The 18,644-nt window shown below is 42.4% G+C and overlaps 1 protein-coding gene across 5 annotated transcripts in view; it reads left to right on the top strand.

The window, feature by feature from the left end:
- MAP3K13 (mitogen-activated protein kinase kinase kinase 13) overlaps positions 1–18,644 on the top strand; it is a 159,133-nt gene that overhangs the window by 131,649 nt on the left and 8,840 nt on the right. For all 5 annotated transcript variants that reach the window (XM_006071075.4, XM_044943949.2, XM_025287153.3 and 2 more), the window contains 6 exons: positions 1,228–1,386; positions 1,974–2,082; positions 11,591–11,700; positions 13,043–13,159; positions 13,936–14,073; positions 17,276–18,062. In XM_006071075.4, coding sequence (XP_006071137.1) covers positions 1,228–1,386; positions 1,974–2,082; positions 11,591–11,700; positions 13,043–13,159; positions 13,936–14,073; positions 17,276–18,062 — 1,420 coding nt within the window. The remainder of the gene's footprint in view (positions 1–1,227; positions 1,387–1,973; positions 2,083–11,590; positions 11,701–13,042; positions 13,160–13,935; positions 14,074–17,275; positions 18,063–18,644) is intronic.

Genomic DNA, 18,644 nt, shown 5'->3' with positions numbered 1-18,644 from the left:
TACAGGGCTATTTGCCCTTTTATTAAACAGTCCTGATAGACTATGCTTTTTGGGGGGAGCAGGGAGAGGTGTTCATCTTTATTTTCTTTTCTTCTGAGGTTCCAAATCTCTGCTATTAACAGTATATTTTCCTGTAATTGCTTTTCTTCCATTCTTAAAATTGGCAACTAGTAACTTTTAGATTTAAACCAAAATAATAGCCTATATTAAAACTGGCTATAATTTTTAAGTAAATAAGATAAAGTAGAAATGTGAGTTCATTTGTAATTTGGGTAATTATTACCAAAGTGTCTTTATTAGGGATCACATCAATTTATGTTCCCAACAGAAATGTATAATAGTTTTTTCAGGCTCACCAACAAAATGTGTTCCACTTTGGGATCTTCTGCCAACCATATAGGTTAAAAAAAATGGTGTCTTAGGTGCAGTTTTAATTTGCATATCTCTTCTTATAAATAAGGTTGTACTTTTTTCATATATTTACACACCCATTTGTAATTTCTTATTTACACACTAATCCTTTACTAAGTTTTCTGATATTTTATTCTTATCAACTTATAAGAATATTTTATATATTAAGGAAATTATCCTTCTGTGTATATGAATTACAGATACTTTTCACTTTTGTTGTTTTGCTTATGTTAGAGGGTTTTTCCATGTCAAGATTTTCTTTTAAGCAGTTGGTCAGTCTCTCCTGTTATGACTTCTGGATTTCTTAATTAGAAAAGCTTTCACTACTCTTAATAAGATTTTTTTTTTCCATATGTTCTTTGAGAATCTTTAGGATTTCATTTCTCACATTTAAATCTTTGATGCATTTGGAATTTATCTTAGTGTAAGATAAAGTATAGATTTAATTTTTTCCCCAGTTGTCCCAACAGTATTTATTGAATAACCAATTTTTCCATACTGGTTTAAAGATGTAACTTCCATCATATATTCAATTCCTATATGTATTTGGTCTATTTCTAGATTTCTGTTCCTTTCCATTAGCCTAGCTGATTATTCATCACCACTGTTAATTTCTGAAGCTTTGTAGTATATTTTAATATCTGATAATATTTGTTACCCTTCATTAATTTTCTTCTTCAGAGTTTTCCTGGCTGTTTCTATTTTTTCTATAGAAATATTAGAGTTTTATGTGTTTGATTGAAAATTACTAAATGACTAAAATACAAATCAGTCATTCTGAAATATCGTCTGTGCTTGTTCCCGGGGCTACTATAGGTCTTTTGGAGTGGTGCTTTGGGAGCTGCTCACAGGGGAGATTCCGTACAAAGATGTAGACTCTTCAGCCATTATTTGGGGGGTTGGAAGCAATAGCCTACACCTTCCAGTTCCTTCCACTTGCCCTGATGGATTCAAAATCCTTATGAAGCAGACATGGTAAGAAATATGTTTCTCCCAATATTCTCTTCTACCTTCTTCCTCAAAACCATATTTAAAACTTCTCTAAACCATATTTAAAACAGCAGGGATGTCTCTAACGTGTATTTGGAATGAATAACCTTACTTTGTGTAAAGTCTAGGAGCCTTGGAATTTGAGAACTTTGGATTCACTAGTTCTGCCCTTTTCTAGCTGTGTAATTTGGGGCATGTCATCTAAGTAGCAGTTTTCTCATTTGTGAAATGGGGATAGTATGATTAATTAAAAATGATAAATAATTTGGTCTGATATCTTGAAGCAGTAGGCCTTAGTAAATGATAGCTATCACCACTTTGCCAGTTCTCAGGGATCAATATTATCAAACAGATTCTAGAGATTTCTAGTTCATCATTAGAGACATCTCATAATTGCATTTTCCTTTTGTTCTTCAGTACATCAAAACTACCTGAGATATAGCCACACATGGAGTCAGAAATGTTGTTTTTTGATTTTTGTGTTTTTTTGGTAAAGTAGAATAAAATCTTTATCCTTCTGGATACAACTTCTGAAATGCACAAGCTATTTTTTTTTTTTTTTTAACTTTTAGGCAGAGTAAACCTCGCAACCGACCTTCTTTTCGGCAGACGCTCATGCATTTGGACATTGCATCTGCAGATGTACTTGCCACCCCACAAGAAACCTATTTCAAGTCTCAGGTAAGTCTGGAAACTCTTCCAGGTCCTGCTAAACAGACAGGGAACTCTCAATGAGGAGGAGTAGCAGCTCCTAGAAGAGGGCATTCTGATTCTTAGAACAATTACATAACTCGACTCATTGTGAAACAATAATGATGATTATTATAAACGCCACACGTACAACTTTGGCTTTTTTTTTTTAACACTTTGGAGTTTTGGAGGGTTTTTTAAGCACTTAACATATATGAATTATCTTATTTGAAAATACCTTGTAGTAAAATATCATCTTCATAGTGGGTTCTGGTAAAATTGTTGGAGAAGAAAGAGGAAAAGAAGATATGAAAACTGTAGTGTACATACATTTGAATTAAAATTATTGCTAACCTTCATGACAGTATTGCTTTCCTTAAAGTTAGAAAAGCTGAAGTAAAGTGGAGGAAAGTTAAAGGCCAGAGAGAGCCTGTGACAGAATTAGGCCCAGGAGAACCTTTTCTCTAACCTTTTCACCTAGTAGCACCAAATACGGAGAAGGCAATGGCACCCCACTCCAGTACTCTTGCCTGGAGAATCCCATGGACTGAGGAGCCTGGTGGGCTGCAGGCCATGGGGTCGCTAAGAGTCGGACACAACTGAGCGACTTCACTTTCACTTTTCACTTTCATGCATTGGAGAAGGAAATGGCAACCCGCTCCAGTGTTCTTGCCTGGAGAGTCCCAGGGACAGGGGAGCCTGGTGGGCTGCTGTCTCTGGGGTCGCACAGAGTCGGACACGACTGAAGCAACTTAGCAGTAGCAGCAGCAGCACCAAATAAAATGTAATTTAATGTATCTGTTAGCCTTTACTACAAAACATATGGCTTAACACAGTACACTGTTGTTGAGCTCATGGTTCCGTGGGTTGGTTATTTGTGCTGGGTGGTCCCTCACCTGGTCTTGCCTAGGCTCATTCACGTGTCTACAGTCAGTTGCCAGGTCTGCTGGGAGGCTGGCTGGTTCCAAATGGCCTCATTCACTAGTCCCGCCTTGGCTGGCTGTTAGCTCAAGCACCTCAGTTTTCCTCCACGTGGCCCTTCATCCTTCAACAGGCAAACTTGGGCTTGTTCACATGGTCTTCTCAAGGTAAAAAATGCAGCAGGAGAGCAAGCCCCAGTGCACAGGTGATTTTCTAGCCTGGGTGCATTGTAGTTGCCAGTGTCTCATTGGCCAATGCAAGTCACAGGCTAACCCAGATTGAGAAACAGACTTCACCTCCTGATAGTTGTATTAGTGATAAGTGTGTGACCATTAAATAAAAATACTATAAATGGCATAAGGGCCAGTGGTCTACCACTATCCATTTGGATAGGGAGTTGTGGGGGGATCTTTAAATGTGAGGTCCTTACTTACCCCTCCCAGAACCCAGGCTATGGCAATAGGAGTAAAATAGGATGAAAACAGGAGGAAACTATGGCTTCTGAAATAAATGTGATGGTCTTAAATTATAGCTTTATGCTTATAGTATTGTCCAATTTTTTCTCAAATAGCTTTGTCTCACTTTCTAAAATGAATTTTTGCTAAATGAATTCCATCTCTACATTGACTTCCAGTATCATTTCAAAAGATTCATTCTCAGGGAAGACATTTTGTTACCAATTAGTGTCTCTGTCTACTCCTGATAGCCCCCAACTCCACTGGGTGATGCATTTACCTACCAGGAAAGTGTGCTTTGAAAGCAAACTGGACTGGGAGGGGCATCATCACTGGGGGTTAAAAAAGGCCCCAAATATGCTTTATTAACTGGCTTAACCAGAGGCTTGGGGCATGTGCTTCTCTGGTGTCTGAGAAGCAGAGAGACAGTCCACCCATCAGATATTGGGAATATCTTACTTAAGGCTCAAGATTTTCTAAGGAATAATAAATCAGAGACTTTTCCTCTGTTTCCCAAAGTTCTAACATATTCTCTGTGACCACAAACACAGCTCTCCCCACACCATGTCTTTGAATAGTCTGGCTTGTCCCTATAGTTTTTTAGTGTTTCTGAGGAATTATTATGTAAGTAAAGTATTTGATTTTACAGAAAATGAGAGGATAACTTCATGACATTTCCTATGTTCTTTGATGCTCATTCAGGTAAATTCCCTTAGAACTATTAAAACCATTACTTACCTATACAAATACATGTATGTATTGGTTACTGGATTAGATATCTTTCAAATATTTCCTTACATTAAGAAAAAGATTTAAGCCATTTGTGAAATGAAAGAGAGTAATAATGAGTGTGAGTTATGTTAGTCGCTCAGTTGTGTCTGACTCTTTGTGACCCTGTGGACTGTAGCCCACCAGGCTCCTCTGTCCATCGAATTCTCCAAGCAAGAATGTTGGAGTGGGTAGCCGTTCCCTTCTCCAGGGTATCTTCCCAACCCAGGGATTGAACCCAGGTCTCCCACATGGCAGAATGATTCTTTACCATCTGAGCCACCAGGGAAGCCCATAATAATGAGTAGTCTCTAGAAAATTTTTCAGACTTCAGGATACAGTATCAATCATAGCTTTGCTTCCTTTACAAGAAAACTCTACGTACCATAATTTTGAAAAGCAATTTTCATGAGAGTACTAACTCACAAGTCATTGACAGTATGACTGTACATACTGGGAAAACATCAAATTCTAAACAGACTTTACTTGTGTGCTCCCAGAATATCACTTCTGAAGCCAGGGCCACACTCTCTGAGTGCCCAACGTATGTATAACACTGTAGTACCTACAGTCGGTATCCTTACTTGTATAAACTCACTTTTATTAATCTGTGCAGCATTAAAATTGAACTTAGAGAAGGTTCTGTTAGAACAAGAATTTGAAAAGAGAGGAAGGGGAGAAGGAATGGAAAGGAAAAACAGTGCATAGGACATGTGTTAATATTCATAAATTCTACCACCTTTTCCTCCCAGTGTAAAATTTTACCTCTCCTTAAATAGTCCAAAATACCCTTGCTAGTTCCTAGAATTTTTCAGTTATTTACAAGCTGATTTGCTTGGGTCTGAAATTCAGACCATCTCTGGCTAATGATAATAAAGTATTTGTGAACTAATGAGGGAGGTACTGAGAAAAGTAACAGATTTTGAGCATAAATCCCTGTCCTATGACCTTGGATAAGTCATTAAACTTCCATAAACCTCAGCTAACTCATCTAAACAGTGAAGATAACCATGTTTTCCCTTCCTTGTGGAGTTTTGATGAGGATCAGATAATAAACATGCACTGGAAACTGTAGAGAGCTGTTTGATTGCAAGATGTTATTATTCATCTCCCACAAAGCTATAAAGATTAAGCCTTCTTTGAGGTTGTATGTTCTGGGTGCTTTTTCTGATGAACTCCTGAGATGGATAAGAATGGCAGCTAGGGAGCTCCTATTAATTGTGTTTTGACAAATCATCCTCCCACGATGGGCAAGAACTAGTTTTTTAGCACATAGTTTTGCTTATTGATAGCCCTCTTGTACCTGAGGCCTTGCCTCCTGCCTGCTGCCAGAATTCTCTCCGCATCAGTCATCAACCAGTACCTTCCCCCCAAACTATCAGTCAAAGGTGCTGCCAAGAACCCAGCTGATGTCTTCCTGAGAGAACATGCTTCATCTGTTTCTCATCAACAGCACTTGTATAAAGCAGCAGCATATATAGAACAGATGAACAAAGCAACCAATTTCAGGACAATATTAGATTCTGCCAAAGCTATTGCTTCATTCCCAGACAATAACCCATTTCTCCAAGTAGACAATTATTGCTCCTGGTGTTCAATTACATTTGATAAAGTCTTTAGAAAACATTTTAGCCTGGCCCCAGGTCCCAGCTGCTCGGTGCCTCTTGTGCCCTGCTTCTGAGCTCCTCTACAGCCCTCGTCTTTGCACCATTTTGAGTGCCACTGTGGTCGTTGTTCAGTCACTAAGTCGTGCCCGACTCTTTGTGACCCCATGGACTGCAGCGCACCAGGCTTCCCTGTCCTTCACTATCTCCCAGAGTTTGCTCAAATTTATGTCCAGCGATGCTATCTAACCATTTCATCCTCTGCCACCCTCTTCTTTGCCTTCTTTCCCAGCAGGGTCTTTTCTAATAGGTTGACTCTTCACATCAGGTGGCCAGAGTATTGGAGCTTCAGCATCAGTCCTTCCAATGAATATTCAGGGTTGATTTTCTTTAGGCTTGAGTGGTTTAATCTCCTTGCTACCCAAGGGACTCTCAAGAGTCTTCCTAGCTCCACAATTCGAAGGCATCAGTTCTTTGGCACTCAGCCTCCTTTATGATCCAACTCTCAGATCCGTACATGACTACTGAAAAAACCATAGCTTTGACTTTATGGACCTTTGTTGCCAAAGTGATGTCTCTGCTTTTTAATATGCTGCCTAGGTTTGTCATAGTTTTTCTTCCAAGGAGCAAGTGTAATTTCGTGACTACCCAGTGCCACTGTGACCACCCAGAAACTCCGGGGCTGGGAGTTGCAGAGACAGATAGCTCATTAGAGGGATAGACTGTTTTGCCTTAAGAGTAATTTAATCATGAGCAAGTAGGTCCTAGAAACAGGCTGGTGCTCACTGGGGGAGGCAGTAAGGAGGACTTATGCACTAACCAAGAGTTAAGACCTTTCTGACTCAGAATCTAAGATTTCCTACTACTTATAGCCCCTCAACGGAGAAGGCAATGGCACCCCACTCCAATACTCTTGCCTGGAAGATCCCATGGACTGAGGAGCCTGGGGGGCTGCAGTCCATAGTGTCGCTAAGAGTCGGACACGACTGAGCAACTTCACTTTCACTTTTCACTTTCATGCACTGGAGAAGGAAATGGCAATCCACTCCAGTGTTCTTGCCTGGAGAATCCCAGGGACGGGGGAGCCTGGTGGGAGGCCGTCTATGGGGTTGCACAGAGTCAGACACGACTGAAGCGACTTAGCAGCAGCAGCAGCATAGCCCCTCAACATCCTGCTTCTTCATTTCTCATAGCTAAGCTTATTTTTTTCTTTACTTTATAAAAATCATGGTAAAAGATATTATAAAATTTGCTATTTTAACAATTTTTAAATGTACAATTCAGTGGCAGAAATCACATTCCAGTGTTATAAAACTATCACCATTATCAATTTTCAAAATTTCTCATTATTTCATTAAGCACTAACTTCTCATTCTCTACTCCCCACAGAAATCTCTGTTCTGCTTTCTATCTCTATGAATTTGCCTACTCTAGATATTTCACTGTAGTAGAATCATACAATAGTTGTCTTTCTTTGTCTGGTTTGTTTCATTTAGCGTGTCTTCAAGGCTCATCTATGTTGTTCAGTTCAGTTCAGTCGCTCAGTCGTGTCCGACTCTTTGCGACCCCGTGAATCACAGCACACCAGGCCTCCCTGTCCATCACCAACTCCCAGAGTTCACCCAAACTCATGTGCATTGAGTCAGTGATGCCATCCAGCCATCTCATCCTCTGTCGTCCCCTTCTCCTCCTGCCCCCAATCCCTCCCAGCATCAGGGTCTTTTCCAATGAGTCAACTCTTCGCATGAGGTGGCCAAAGTATTGGAGTTTCAGCTTCAGCATCAGTCCTTCCAATGAACACCCAGGACTGGTCTCCTTTAGGATGGACTAGTTGGATCTCCTTGCAGTCCAAGGGACTCTCAAGAGTCTTCTCCAGCACCACAGTTCAAAAGCATCAATTCTTCGGTGCTCAGCTTTCTTCACAGTCCAACTCTCACATCCATACATGACCACTGGAAAAACCATAGCCTTGACTAGATGGACCTTTATTGGCAAAGTAATATCTCTGCTTCTTAATATGCTATCTAGGTTGGTCATAATTTTCCTTCCAAGGAGTAAGCATCTTTTAATTTCATGGCTGAAATCACCATCTGCAGTGATTTTGGAGCCCAGAAAATAAAGTCTAACACTGTTTCCCCATCTATTTGCCATGAAGTGATGGGACCAGATGCCATGATCTTAGTTTTCTGAATGTTGAACTTTAATGATGTAGCATGTCACAAATTCATTCCTCTTATGACTGAATAGTATTCTATTGTATGGATATCATCTGTCTTATTCATCCATCCATATATTAATTCAGCTTCATTTTGACACCTCTGTTATGAGAGAGAGGAGGAGCAAGATATGGGTGCAAGAGCTTCAGTGAACTGGTTAAATATCTGAAAAGATGAAAACGTGCTAAATGTTACAGCCTTTCCCAGGCCTTACCTGTGCTATAAAGAGGATTCCATTTATAATAATAACCCAGATTTCACTGTATTTTTCCCTTACCTGCTTACTGGACTTACATACCTTGTGAAACACTCCCTACTCCCTCCCTCCACTCTACATGTGATTTGGGGGAATCCCCAGTAAAGAGTAGGGATCTCAGATAGCCTCATATTAATGTCTGCCCTCCTTTCCTTGTGGCTTCCCTGGTGGCTCAGACTGTAAAAAATCTGCCTGCTATGCAGGAGACCTGGGTTCGACCCCTGGGTCAGGAAGATTCTTTGGAGGAAGAAATGGAAACCCACTCCAGTATTCTTGCCTGGAGAATCCCATCGACAAAGATGCGTGGTGGGCTACAGTCCATGGGATCACAAAGAGTCAGACACGAATGAGCGACTAACACACACGTCCTTTCCTCTGACTCTGTCTAGAACAGCAATCTTCCAGCTAGCATCTGCTGAGTGTTACTTTATTGGTTAGTACTGTTTTCTGCTGAGAGACTGTAGTCCCCAGCTGGCATCCGTGGGATGCTGCCTTATCCTTAAGGAACTGCCATCACCCTCCAGGAGCTGCTATTTTTTGCAGTAACTAAAGCCGTGGGCTTCTCCAGATTCCAAATTTGCACATTCTTGTGCTTATGCAATGAACTGGTCCTTTCCCTGTTGAGTTACATTTTGTTACAGATCACATAATAGTGCTAGTTATGGCCCAAGGTTTTGTTGGTATTTTAGTGGAACAGTAGGAAATGCCTCTCCACTCCTATGTTGATGACTGTTATAGGTCAGAGTCACCAGGACTCCTCCTTCCCTCTTGTTTTCTCTCAGAGACTCCTTAATCTCTGTGCAAACTGACTTCAGCCTGCCCACCTCCATTTCTTAGATATGCCCAGACATCTCTAAATTGAAGATTAAGTGCAAATTGGAACTCCTATTACATAAATATTCTAAGTATATGGGATGGAACTCCAAAATTAACATCTACCTGTAACACAGTACCTTTGAGGAAAACACATTATTATTAATCAGTACATGGTGTTTTCCCACAAAGGGAATTTCTTTTGAGTAAATCTACTTTAATAAGTTTCAATCTTGAGAGGGTTGTCTTTTAAGTTTCACATTCCATGAGCCAGGTGTCAGGAGGTTTATTTCCTCTAGAATTAGAAAAATTGGATCTGCGATATCGGATCCCTCACCACTAGAGGGAGATATTCTTGGTGCCTGTTAAAGTGTCAGGATCCACTGACATGATTTTCACAAAAGAGGATGCTTTAAGACCCACCCTTGGCCCCCTCCCTTATCTGTTTTAGGTCCAACCACTGGAGAAGGAAGTGGCAACCCACTCCAGTGTTCTTGCCTGGAGAATCCCAGGGATGGGGAAGCCTGGTGGGCTGCCATCTATGGGGTCGCACAGAGTCGGACACGACTGAAGTGACTTAGCAGCAGTAGCAGCACCCTTGATTGTCAGTCTTTGGCCTCTTAAAACTCAAATACTCTTACTCTTTGTGACTTTAATCTGGTGGCTAAGAGAACAGCATTACCTGGGCTCAACCAAACTTGTGTTTACTGCTTGGATGCCGCCACAACTTAGCAACCAAACCACCACCATCACCATTGTCAAAGGCTGTTGCCAAACAATGGGCTTCACATTCTAGATCTTGGCTTTTTGATGACATTGTTTGGCAGATTTGATGCCAGAAAATCAACTGACAGAAATCTCTTCCCAATGGTCAGTCAACATGTATATATATATATGAAGATCTAACATATTATAAACAGATAAGCAGAATGAACACTTTCTAAATAATTATAATATAATTTCTTCTATAGAAATAAATGAGAAACAGCAAATCTGGGGAGAAAGCTTCTCTAATTTCACAATTACTTAACTATAACTTCTTCCAGGGTCTAGAGAGATCATCTTTATGAATCTTAAAAGGATAGAAGAGCTGTGGAAGACAATACAGTTAGAAACATTTAGTTACATATTTAGCCTTCACTGGAAATTATTTTAGATTATCTCATTAGCTTTTTGGGATAGTAGTGCATACATACTTTGAGGAAGGTTCTCCTTTAGCTGTTTTTCTAGAAATGGTCTATAGACTATATTCCTGCAGAGATTTTCCTGCCTCCTAAAATTTAGATGAAATTAGTCTGAAACACCATGCCTTATGGAACAGTCCAATGTCCTCTTTAATACTTTAGTGACCTTCGAGAGATTTATAATTACATGGACGCTTTGGCTCTGCTTTTTAGACCCCCATCCCTGCCATCTTTTGGATGTTCCTTTATCTTTGTCCTGTCATTGACCCAAAGATGCAGTTCAGTACCTGTCTTTATTTATTTTTCTTTTTTAAAAGCAAAACCAAATAAATACACTCATCCAAAGTCAAGGTGAATGTCAGAGGCTTTACTAAAGATTTAGGAAATTGGAAGAGGCTTACGTTTTGAAAAACTTAAATCACATATTAGATACCCATCCCTCTCCTAAATTTTTTTCCAGACAACTAAATTCTTTGACCATGCTCTTTCTCCTCCTCCTCCTTCCCTCTTTTCTTTCTCACTCCCAAATTTCTATATGCATGCATGCATGCATGCTCAGTCACTTAAGTCATGTCCAATTCTTTGCAGCCCCATGGACTGTAGCCCTCCAGACTCTTCTGTCTGTGGGATTCTCCAGGCAAGAATGCTGGAGTGAGTTGCAATGCCCTCCTCCAGGAGATTTTCCCAACCCAGGGATCAAACCCACATCTCTTAACATCTCCTACATTAGCAGGCGGGTTCTTTACCACTAGCACCACCTGAGAAGCCCACAGATTCCTGTATAAGTTCCCATATTTTTATCCCTTTCTTCTGTTGTTCATGCCTCTTGGATCTTCTATACTAAATATTTTCTCGAGATATTTTTGTAAACAAAGCCCAGGAGGAATTCTGGTCCAGGGTAAAAATGGTCATATTCTGACTGACACATGCTTGTACCATATGGTTATCAGAGCTGTTCTTTCTAGCCAGGCCTCTCCACCACAATCTTGATTTAAAACTGAGCTGCTTTATTCCAGAGATGATGGCTAGCATGCCAGCTGTAATGTTTCTTGGGGCCAAGACAGCATCGAGTATTAGACTAAACACAGAAAATGGGGTGAAGAGTTGGGTAGGGTGTGCAGATACATTAATGTGAGATATTTTACTATCAAACATCTATTCTATAAGGCTCTTCAGTATAATAATATGGGGTGGGTGGGGGTGGAGTCTTGTACAGGGTCCTATGGTTATATCAAGGATTAAAACTCCTGGAGTTAACAAAACCTAATTTGTCCTCACCTAGGCTGAATGGAGAGAAGAAGTGAAAAAGCACTTTGAGAAGATCAAGAGTGAAGGAACCTGTATCCACCGATTAGATGAAGAACTTATTCGAAGGCGCAGAGAAGAGCTCAGGTCAGCCGACCTCTCCTACTTCCCTTCTTACTCCCAAGTCTTCAGATGTTTAATAGGAACCCTTTCTGTGAATCATTTCATCTTCTACACACCTGTCACCTCTGCTGGTTATTGTTATTTTCTTTAAAAGTTGCCCTGAAAGTCAGTCCTCCTTTGTATCACTTTCTTACTGTCTCCCTGCACCTTTGTTATCTTCCTTTATCGTATCTTTGCAACAAAGATCCCTGGAGCAATGCTATTTGTTTATTCAGTTGCTGCCCTAGGTAACAGGAAAGATCAGAAATTTATAAGAGGTAGTCCATGACCCCGAGATGCTTATAATCTATTAAGGGGTAGAACACAGATAACCACTAGACTCAGTTCAGTTCAGTTGCTCAGTCGTGTCTGACTCTTTGCAACCCCATGAATCGCAGCACGCCAGGCCTCCCTGTCCATCACCAACTCCTGGAGTTCACTCAAACTTATGTCCATCGAGTCGGTGATGCCATCCAGCCATCTCATCCTCTGTCGTCCCCTTCTCCTCCTGCCCCCAATCCCTCCCAGCATCAGGGTCTTTTCCAATGAGTCAACTCTTCGCATGAGGTGGCCAAAGTATTGGAGTTTCAGCTTCAGCATCAGTCCTTCCAATGAACACCCAGGACTGATCTCCTTTAGGATGGACCTGGTTGGATCTCCTTGCAGTCCAAGGGACTCTCAAGAGTCTTCTCCAACACCACAGTTCAAAAGCATCAATTCTTTGGTGCTCAGCTTTCTTCACAGTCCAACTCTCACATCCTTACATGACCACTGGAAAAACCATAGCCTTGACTAGATGGACCTTTATTGGCCAAGTAATGTCTCTGCTTTTGAATATGCTATCTAGGTTGGTCATAACTTTCCTTCCAAGGAGTAAGCATCTTTTAATTTCATGGCTGCAGTCATCATCTTCAGTGATTTTGGAGCCCAAACAAGATCTATACTATGGATAAGTATAAATGAGGGATTATCATGTTAGCTTTAACTGCATATTTCCCTTAACATGTAGCATATTCTTATTAAGATATTGCCAAATAGTGTACGGACAAAGGCTACAAATTATACATAAATTGGACTCAGATTTTACCTCCTGGCTATTCTGTATGAGTGGATATGGCCCTTAACAATCAACTAAGTGGAAAACTTGGACTTCTCATCTCCCACTCCACCTTGTCTGAGTCACTACATCAGACAAGCGAGCCTTAAATTTAGAGGGCCCTTGGGCAAGTGCTTTTGAGATAAACCATCCTGTTCTTACTTCATTAGAGCTGACCCTGGCTCTCCCCCACATTCATCAGCTTCGCTGCTCCTGTGTTTTCTTTGATAGGCATGCTTTGGATATTCGTGAGCACTATGAGCGGAAACTTGAGCGGGCTAATAATTTGTACATGGAACTGAGTGCCATCATGCTGCAGCTAGAGATGCGGGAAAAGGAGCTCATCAAGTACGTACCCGGACCACTGTTTGTCCTGATTGATTTGGGTCTGTCAGTCGGCCAAGATGTAACACTCGTCCAGGTTACTGCTACTCAAAACTGGTGGCTGTTTTATTCATCCACCCAACACTGCTTGGGAGATGTTCCAGGCACAGGTCCCTGCCCCGGTGGGGCTCACATTTGAGTGGACTCGCCACAGAGCTGGTTCTAGGGGACCGTGCACTTTGCAGTTTCAACCTGCCTAGTGGCTCAGGGAAGGGGGTCTTCATTTCAGGAGGAGCTTGGTGTGGATGAGTGGGAGCTTACCGCCCCCTAGGGAAGAAAAGCAACTGCTGCAAGCGGTTCAGTGTTTTCCTGAGAATGGCAAGAAACTCTGGGGTCCTGACTAATAGCAGCTCCTGAAAATAAGTAGGACTTCAACCTTTGCTTGGTATCTCATGAGGCGTGTCAGGGGAAGGGAGGGTTGGCCTCCGAGTCCCATCTGCAAGCTGAAGAAAAAAAAAATGAAGTCAGGTTAGTTTGAATTTAGTTTTGTTTTTTCTTCCTTTTTAACCTGAAGAGCAGCCTTGTTATTCAGATAGCCTATATCTGTTAAGTGTGGCCAGACTCTGTGGGTGGAGTAAACCTGTGAAAACATTCTGCCCACCTTTTCTGGGGTGACTGGTGGTTTAGTCACCAAGTCGCGTCCAACTCTTGTGACCCCATGGACTGTAGCCTGCCAGGCTTCTCTGTCCGTAGGATTCTCCAGGCAAGACTGACACATGGCCTTTTCTTTCATTCTTCAGGCGTGAGCAGGCCGTGGAGAAGAAGTGTCCTGGGACCTACAAACGACATCCTGTTCGTCCAATAATCCACCCCAATGCCATGGAGAAGCTCATGAAGAGGAAAGGCATGCCTCACAGACCTGGGATGCAGGCCAAGCGGTGAGCATCTGTACTGACACTATTGAGATAAGTGGGGAAATATGCCCCTAAAATACATTATCAGATGATGGTGAGTGTGGCCACACGGTATTGCCTCTGGATACAGAGTAGGGAAGTGGGAGAATGTGTGTCCTGGACTCCGGGAATACAGTTATCACTGTCTAAGGCATCAATATTTATTATCTTAGCATGAAACAGTGAAGAGAAATGAAGTGGGGGCCGGACAGGCCTGGATTCAAATCCTATTAGAAGCTGTGTGATTTGGAATATGTCGGTTGATCTCTCTCAATGCCATGGGTAAAATGGTGTACTTTCTTTTTCTTTTCTTGACCCCCTAGTGAACAGAATTGAGTTCTGTATAATATGCATCATGGGTCTATGTATGTCTCACTTTTATTTATTCATTTAGTTCTTTTTAATAATGTAATAAGTGGCTGTAAATCCACCGCCAAAACAAAAGCAGGCACTTTGATAATTACCTATATCTAATCATCTGGTTCCCCTCACCCCACTCCTGTGTGGAACTTTTGTGAGGTTTAAATAAGACGGCGTGTGAAATCACCTAGGAAATCACAGTTGCTCAAAAAAAAAAAAGTTTAAAAAAATTTTTAAAGATGCCCTTTCCCCTAATTACAACACATTTTCCTTGCTAGTTTAATGTTTAGAATGCTCTTCCAGTCAGTTTTTTTAAATCAAACTCTCTGCTAGAGGAATTCCTCCCAATGAATGGAGTGCTGACCCAATCCTAAATTAATGCAAAAGAAAGACTGTGCCTTAAATGCAGTAAGACTAAAGGTAGTGAGAAAATGCAAACCAAGCATGTATTTTAAGACTTTCAGAACAGTGACCATCCCAGCACAGCCTGACTAATGTAAATCTAAACCACTGAGGGATAACTACATGGACTAATCCCAGGTTTGCTTTTACTTACCACACCTCACCATCTTCTGGTCAAGCTCTAGAGAAATTGTTTTCAGTTGGCACCTGGCAACCCCCTCCAGGAATCCCACCACCTCCCTTCTTTTGGTATATGAACTAGGCACAACTTTCACCTGCTGACTCCTCTCTGCAGTCTGCCAACAGCTAAAACACCAAGCACTTTGGGAGACAATAGTACTGTTTCATTTTTCACAGTATGAGGTCATGTTTACTTTTATTTCAGCTGTGAGAAATGTGTTTGAAAGTTTGACAGCACCAGCAGATGCTTAGTCGATGAGCTGAACTTGTCTAGAAAGGCAACTCAGAGTGGGTACTAGAGCTGCAGAGAGTTCTATTGATTGCCTTTTGGAGGATTTATGTTTCAGATTATTTGGACAGTCCAGTGATTATCAAGTCAGCAGGCCAGTGGCCTCAGGCGATCAGAGAGGAGAAACCATCCACTATCTTTTAGCCTCAGTTTGTGTTTAGTTAGGGACAGAAAAAGATGAACCATGATGGATCCACCAAGCCCATCACAATTGAGTATAGTCTAATAAGATAGTTTAAATGCCTTATAACGTGGAGAAGCTTGGAATGAGGGAGAACTGTTCCTTGGTGTCCAAAGACTTGGCTTCAAGCTGTGAGTTCTGCCATTTCCTAGCTTTGTGATGGACACAAGCCAACTAACCTCTCTGATCCCTCAGTGCTCTCATCTGTAAAATGGGCATTGCAATAGTAGGAAGGCGGTACTTTGTGTGTTGTGAAGCTCTTTGTAAACTTGGGTGTGCTGTATCAGTGTTGTTCTGTGATTTGGCACTGCCAGCTTGAGCAGCCTCCACCTATCTTAGGACACTTTCACCTAAGTTCTCTTTTAGATCCTGCCATAGCCAGTTACTGCGTAAATATTGATAGATGCCCTCACTGGGCCTTGGAGGGCTCTCTCTCCTCAGTAGAGAGCCCCAGGACCTCCCCAGATGCTGTCTGTGGCACAGGTTGGCCAACTGACCACAGTGCTGTGAATCTGAGACAGGAAGATGCTGATAACCCCACAGTACCCTATCCACCTCATCATATACTGGTGATAGCTGGAACTTCTGTACTAAGACAAGTCTTTAACTGAAATTCTCCTGGAAGAGAAGAAAAAAACCATCTCCTGCTGCCTGATGCCTACGATTTGCTGGGAGGCCTGGCTTTTCAAAATGTGGTCCTCAGTTGAGATCATCTGAAAGCATGTTAGAAAGGCAGGCTCTGAGGTCCCATCCCACACCTATGCAGTCATTTTAACAAGCTCCCAGGTGATCTGTACATACCTTCAGGCTGTACTCCGACTGTCCAACAAGCCAGACTGGCAATTAGGAGAGACTGTTCATCTAGATTCTACCAGTAATCAGCTGTGAGACCAGAAGCCAATATGGTCAGGGTTTTGGGGTCCTCATCACATAGGATGAAGGCAGGACTGCACCTGCAGTTTCCCTGCAAGGTCTAGAACCCCCTGGGGCCTGAATAGAGGTGTCTTTGAGACCACTGTGAGGGGAGAGAGGATGAGGAGCCAGAGCCTTGTTGGGGGTGGCAGGGGCTTCTGCTTTCCTACCTCTCTTCAGCTGTTCTGGGTTTGGGTTTTTTAACCCAAATTGGAAATTTGGGTTAAATAATGGAAATTGACATATACCATGTTATTAATTTCAGGTGTATGGTATAATGATTCAACATATGTATATATTGCAAAATGATCACCACAATAAGTTCAGTTAACATCCATCACCATACATAGTTACAAATTTTTTTCTTGTGATGAGAACTTTTAAGATTTACTCTCCTGTGCATGCATGCATGCATGCTAAATTGCTTCAGTTGTATCCAACTCTTTGGGACCCTGTGGACTGTAGCCCGCCAGTAGATCCTCTGTCCATGGGATTCTTCAGGCAAGAATACTGCAGTGGGTTGCCATGCCTTCCTCCAGGGCATTTTCCCTACCCAGGAATCAAACCCACATCTCCTGCATGGCAGGCAGGTTCTTTACCACTAGCACCACCTGGGAAGCCCCATTTACTCTCTCAGCAACTTTCAAATACATAATAGAGTATTGTCAACTCCATTTACAATGCTGTTACATCCCATGACTTACTTGTATCATAATTGGAAGTTGATACTTTTTGATCCCCTTCATCCATATCACCCACCCCCTAGTCCCATCACCCCACCTCTGGCAACCACCAGACCAAGTTTTCCTCGAACTTGAATGAGTTTTCATATGTTTAAAACCAAACCTGTTCTTTCCTTGCAGGCCAGATCTGTTGAGATCTGAAGGTATCCCCAGTGTGGAAGTGGCTCCCACGGCATCCCCTTTATCCGGAAGTCCCAAACTGTCCTCCTCCAGCAGCAAAAGCCGATATCGGAGTAAACCACGCCACCGACGGGGGAACAGCCGAGGCAGCCACGGTGACTTTGCGGCCATCTTGAAAAACCAGCCAGCCCAGGAGGATTCGCCCCATCCCACTTCCCTCCACCAAGCTGAGCCCCAGTACCCATCTCCCCAGCACCATAATCCTCTGCAGCAGCAATACCAGCAACCCCCACCTGCCGTGTCGCAGAGTCACCATCCCAGACTCAATATGCACGGACAGGACATTGCCACCTGCGCCAACAACCTGAGGTACTTTGGTCCTGCAGCAGCCCTGCGGAGCCCACTCAGCAACCACTCTCAAAGACAGATGCCTGGCTCTAGCCCTGACCTCATCTCCACGGCCATGGCGGCCGATTGTTGGAGAAGTTCTGAGCCTGACAAGGGCCAGGCTGGCCCCTGGGGCTGTTGTCAGGCTGACCCCTATGACCCCTGCCTCCAGTGCAGGCCAGAACAGCATGGGTCCCTAGACGTCCCCTCGGCCAAGCCGGTGGGGAGGAGCCCCAACCTTTTCAAGCCACCAGCACACAATCCCCTCTTGGAAAATGCCCAGGGTTCTGAGAAAATGGAAGAAAATGAATTCAGCGGTTGTCGGTCTGCATCATCCCTTGGCGCCTCTCATCACATCACTCCCCCAGTGCTACCTCGCAAAACAAGGCCACTTCAGAAGGTAAGGTGTAATGACAACAGCACTGTGTCACCGCCTTTGAGGACTGTCGAAGCCTATCATATGCTATGCATTATAGAATATATATACAAAGTATGCATTTTGTAAAAGGATGAGCTAACAAAAGCACAAATAGCAGTATTTTTGCTTTTAATACTTTCCACACTGCTTAGGTGATAGACTAAAGAGTACAACTCCTGAATCAGGGCACTGATTCAAGTATATATAATTTATAAGTAGAAAAATAGCTGTATATTAGGGCTATGTAATCAAAATAGGTTGGAATCCACTATCCTAGCCTAGTCCTAAGGATGTTGCAAGAAGGAAGGATCCCATTATAAAACAGATTTTGGAAACATTCCCTCTCAGAGATTCCTAAGTACATGTTTAACAAATCCTAGGCTTTGCAATGTTCTTGCCTGGAGAATCCCAGGGATGGGGGAGCCTGGTGGGCTGCCGTCTATGGGGTCACACAGAGTCGGACACGACTGAAGTGACTTAGCAGTAGCAGTAGCAGGCTTTGAGAAATCGTGCAGTAACCTCCTTTAAGCCATCTTTTCCCTCACTTATTTGACATACTGCCTT

This window comes from Bubalus bubalis, chromosome 1, assembly GCF_019923935.1.
Source record: "Bubalus bubalis isolate 160015118507 breed Murrah chromosome 1, NDDB_SH_1, whole genome shotgun sequence".
Classification (NCBI taxonomy): domain Eukaryota; kingdom Metazoa; phylum Chordata; class Mammalia; order Artiodactyla; family Bovidae; genus Bubalus; species Bubalus bubalis.
The sequence above is the reverse complement of the archived record's forward strand: the minus strand, read 5'-3'. Positions and strand labels throughout refer to the sequence as shown.